Source organism: Microtus pennsylvanicus, chromosome 8, assembly GCF_037038515.1.
Source record: "Microtus pennsylvanicus isolate mMicPen1 chromosome 8, mMicPen1.hap1, whole genome shotgun sequence".
NCBI classification, from domain to species: Eukaryota; Metazoa; Chordata; class Mammalia; order Rodentia; family Cricetidae; genus Microtus; species Microtus pennsylvanicus.
Genome location: NC_134586.1, coordinates 76,432,987 through 76,437,756, shown reverse-complemented (window position 1 = coordinate 76,437,756; position 4,770 = coordinate 76,432,987). Strand labels below are relative to the sequence as shown.

Genomic DNA, 4,770 nt, shown 5'->3' with positions numbered 1-4,770 from the left:
TAGCCAAATAAGAACTGAACAGAGAAGACATCAAGAACGTGCCAAACTGAACATGGAAAGTCCACGAGGCCCTGGTTTTCCACAAAGAATTAAAGATATAGAGTAATGCTGGCAGAATTAGAGGTACTACTTGACAGAAAAGAACACACCATCTGATTTCCCATAGCCAAATGATCAGTCCTAAAATCATACATACAAGAAAAACTGAATGGATTTATCATTTTGTATTTATGGACGTTTTTGTATCCACAATACTTAGATACATAAAAGGATAATGTAGCCAGGCAGTGGTGGCACACACCTTTAATCCCAGCACTTGGGAGGTATAGGCAGGAGGATCTCTGTGAGTTTGCGGCCAGCCTCGTCTACAAAAGCTATTGGAGGACAGTCTCCAAAGCTTCAGAGAAACCCTGTCTCAAAATCCCACAAAAATAGTAATAAAAATAAACCATGGATTTGAAAAAGAATAAAGGGTGTTGTAAGGAAGATTCAAAGAAAGAAAAGGGAGAGATAAATGCCTTAATAAAAATACAATCCCATATATAAATAGAAAAAAAATAAGCAGCTACCTTGGTTCATTAATACCTACAATTACCTATAAAATGACCTTGTAATGATTTATGTTCTTTCTAGAATTGTACTATACTTGACAGCCCCTGCCATCAAGGGTAACATAACAAGCAAATTCTACATTATATAAAACATGAATCAAAATAAATTTCAAGTAATAGACTAGTGCTGTTCTTTGTTGTACAAAGATGAGATCATTCCCTATAAAGGCACATATACTGCCCCTCTTATCTGAGACCTAAGACAACAACAGGCCTATAATGAATCTCTTGGGCAGTCCTGTGGCTATGCCCCACCATTACTGATTTGCATGTGAACAGAGCACAGCCCACTGTACCGATAACTTCTTCATATACAGGTCCTACCCTTTGCTGGACTCAGCCTCAGACTTATCACACACAGACATGATGATCTCCACTCCTCTCCTGGGGTTGCTGTTACTCTGGCTTTCAGGTAAGGAAGACAACACTGGAAATCTCTTCATTTGAGTGTGGTCAGTCTTTCATTGTCTCTGTGCATAATTAATTGTGTGGGAAATTTGTTTTCAATTTCCAACCTCAGGTGCACGATGTGACATCCAGATGACCCAGTCTCCAGACTCCCTTCTTGTGTCTCTGGGAGACAGTGTCACCATCACATGCCAGGCCAGTCAAAACATTTACAGTAATTTAGCATGGTATCAGCAGAAACCAGGGAATCTTCCCAAGCTCCTGATCTATTATGCAAACAGATTGACCGATGGGGTCCCAACGAGGTTCAGTGGCAGTGGATCTGGCACACAGTATTCTCTCAAGATCAGTGGCCTGAAGTCTGAAGATGTGGCAACTTATTACTGTCAACAGTATGAGAGTTACCCACCCACAGTGATTCAAGTCATGACAAAAATCACCCAGGAAAACAGAAGTGAGAACCAAGGCTGACCAAATTGTTCCTTCTTGTTTCTGCAGCTGTTGATTCTGTTTATGAAGTTATTAAGGTCAATGTGATATTTTGTGCAGGGGTCAGAGGAATTTTTCTGACATAAATCTCTCTTTCCTTTCCAGACATAATCACTAAAATCAAAGGTCTTCTTTTCATTTCCTCCATAAAATAATAGAAAAAAGTTGTTTTCCTTAGTAACAGAAAAATATGAACAGCTAAAATTCATCCAATAGAGATGTTAACACATACATGAACACACACAATCATAAACATGCAATCACATGCAGCTGGGGTAATCTTTGCAAGGATATTATTATCTAACTATGTTACAATCAAACTTTGATAAAATCCCAAGGAAGAAGGGTCAGATGCTGGCTTATTGGTTTGCAGCACTGGGTACTTTCTTTTAGGAGCTGGGTTTGATTTCCAACAGCCACATTAATGCCAGAAACTGAATGTAACAACAGTTCAGAGGTATCAGAGATCCTCTTCTGGCCTCCAACGGCATTGTAGTAATATGGTACACAAACATATATAATGGTAAAAAACAATATATATAAAATAAAAATAAATAAGTTTAAATATTTGAAAAACTCCAAAAGACTAGCATTTGGTCAAAATGGTACTGGAAACAGACTATTCTCAGAATCTATACTCTATTTCTTTTCTGAAAACAAGTTTTTCTGACTACATGATTTTCAGTTATGGTGTGAAATCTCATATCATGTGAATGGAAGGAAGGAGTTTTCTTCTTTACCTGTTAGTTTCCTTTCAATTCTTGCAAAAAGTGTAGGAGTCTTAGTTACTTTTCTATTGTGTCATGACACCACGACGAGTCTGTTTATAAAAGAAATAATTCATTTTTGAGTCATTCATTTTTAGAATGTTAGCCCAGGACCAACATTGTAGTAAGCATGGCATCAGGCAGAAAGGTAGTGCTCTGGAGCAGTAGGTAACTGTATACTTCTTTATCTGTAAGTAAGAGTTGGAGAAAGACGGAGAGATAACTGGGGATGGCTTGGGCTTTGGAAGTCTCAAAGCACACACTAAGTGACATACCTACTCCAAAAAGACACAACTTTTAATCTTTCATGTAGCGTTCCTAAACATGGGGAACAAGATAAATTGTGTACCTAGGGGCAATATTTTCATTTAAAGCACCATAGCAAATTTCAAGCCCCAAACTGTAAAGAAAAGCAAAGATTAGATAAGAAAACTTTAAGAAAAGACTGAGTCAAAATGGGCAGGTGTGTGTAGGGGTAGCTTAGCACACATGGACCCCACTGGGAAAAATTTGCAACCACATTCCTCTTCAAACAAAACAGTTATCAACTAGAGCTAAAATTTCATAAAGTTTCATTCACACCACTCTCTAATCAAAGAAAACAATACATTCCAATCTTGCCTTCATAATAGCCTCAAGTATGGCCAAGTACATCAAGAAGGAGTCACCAAAATAGGTGTAGTTAACTAATCTTGTCTACTACTGACTTTGTGAAGAAAAAATAAATTTTGAAAAAAAAAAAGATGTCCTTGCAATGCTGAAGCATACGTGGGAAGCCTGTATATGGCAGTTTTGTTGAACGTGTCTATATTGGGTTTCAAGGTCTTAATTGATGAGGAGGATTAATCAGGTCACTTTCACAAGATTGCACCAGATCTCATTTAGATGGTTGTTAGTCACAGTGTGGTTTTTGGGAATTGAAGTCAGGACCTTAAGAACAGCAAGCTATGCCCTTAACTGCTGAGCTATATCTCCATTTTATGGAAAACATCTTATATAATGTCCTATTCATATGCATGGTTTATCATGCATATTATGACAATCAAATGCATCATGGAAAAAGGACATTAACGCTGAACAAAGCATTTCATTAAAAACAGACAGCCATATATATCAGAATTTTTAGCAACCAATATCACCTACTTTTGGATAAATTATCTATTGAGCAATTTTTATGCAGACTCTGCTGCCTGTGTCAGTGTTTTTTTTCCTGTTCTTCATTTCGATTATGAATAGAATTCATTCTTACTTTACTATATGTGTGCTTCTTCCTATCTTTGAATAAGACACCAAGACCCCAAGAGCCACAGGTACAAACAAATCACAGGAAATATTAGTGACGGCAGTGGAAAGAAGTAAACAAGGATCAAGGCAAAACAGTATCTGCTGCATCCAGAATTTTGAAATTTGAAATATCTAACAAACAAGTATTCTATTTGAGCTTAGGAGGATGCAAAGAGGTGGTATTTTACCAATGATATGATACAATTATATTGAGTCTGTGAAAAAGAGAGAAAAATTAACCTGAATTAGTAAACTGTAGCATTTCAATCCATATGTTTCCTTCCTAGATGTTTCTGAGATATGGAGACTTTTTTTTGGAGTATCTATAAATATACAGTGCAGTATTTTTATCATTTGCTACCTCTTTCCACTTCAAGATCTCTCATGTCTTTTTACCACTTTCTTCAAGATTCATGAAGTCAAAAGCACACCCAAGATATATATGCTTCTGAAGATGCCCATGATTATATCAGTGTAGCAGCATATGGCAGTTGACTTCTGGATGACATCATGGGTGAATTTTGGAGAGGAAAGAACTTGAGACCTCAGAGTTCAGAATGGATTTTGCTTCCGCTGTGCATATACATGTGTGCAGCTGCTGTCTTTCTCTGGTGATTGGCATGGTATGAATGGGTGTGAAGAGATCCTCACTGACTGTAATGTAGTATGTATATGTCTTGGAAATATCTCATTCTCTTGGGAACTTTTATTATCACTTAATATGAAGATGATTCCTTCCTAAGCTACATTGTCTAATTGATAATAATGTTAGTTTATACAGAGTTTTCATAAATAAAAATAAATCCAAGTATATGTTACACAGTTAATGCCTATGAATTTCACCTATGGAGCTTCATAGATCACAGCTCAAGTTAATGATTAAGAAAAACAATTTAGTCCCTTTGGCAAAGCTTGCATGATTTCCTTTAATGTTAATGCTGAAAGATGCAGTCACAGTTTTTGTTGTGCATCACCAACTAAAACAAGGCCTTAAAATAACTTCAGGTCAGATCAGATGTTTTGATGATAGCTTAGAAATAAAAAGCTCCAGAAAACACTCTGAAATATACAAGAACAAATAGCTAAGGTCACAAATTCAAAAAAACCCAATTGTCACTAGCTCATAATTAGGGTTGGTTAATGACCAAGGTTATAACATTTTTGCCCTCAATCTCCTGAAATGAAAAAAAAAGAAAAACTATTGGTCAGTG

At 36.6% G+C, this 4,770-nt stretch overlaps 1 gene segment (V, D, J or C); it reads left to right on the top strand.

Annotated features, from left to right (window-relative positions):
* The first annotated feature begins 907 nt into the window (after positions 1–907).
* LOC142855585 (immunoglobulin kappa variable 1D-33-like) lies at positions 908–4,224 on the top strand. The segment is given in 3 exon segments: positions 908–1,023; positions 1,132–1,473; positions 3,969–4,224. Coding segments are annotated over 3 exon segments (399 nt in total).
* The last annotated feature ends 546 nt before the right edge of the window (positions 4,225–4,770 follow it).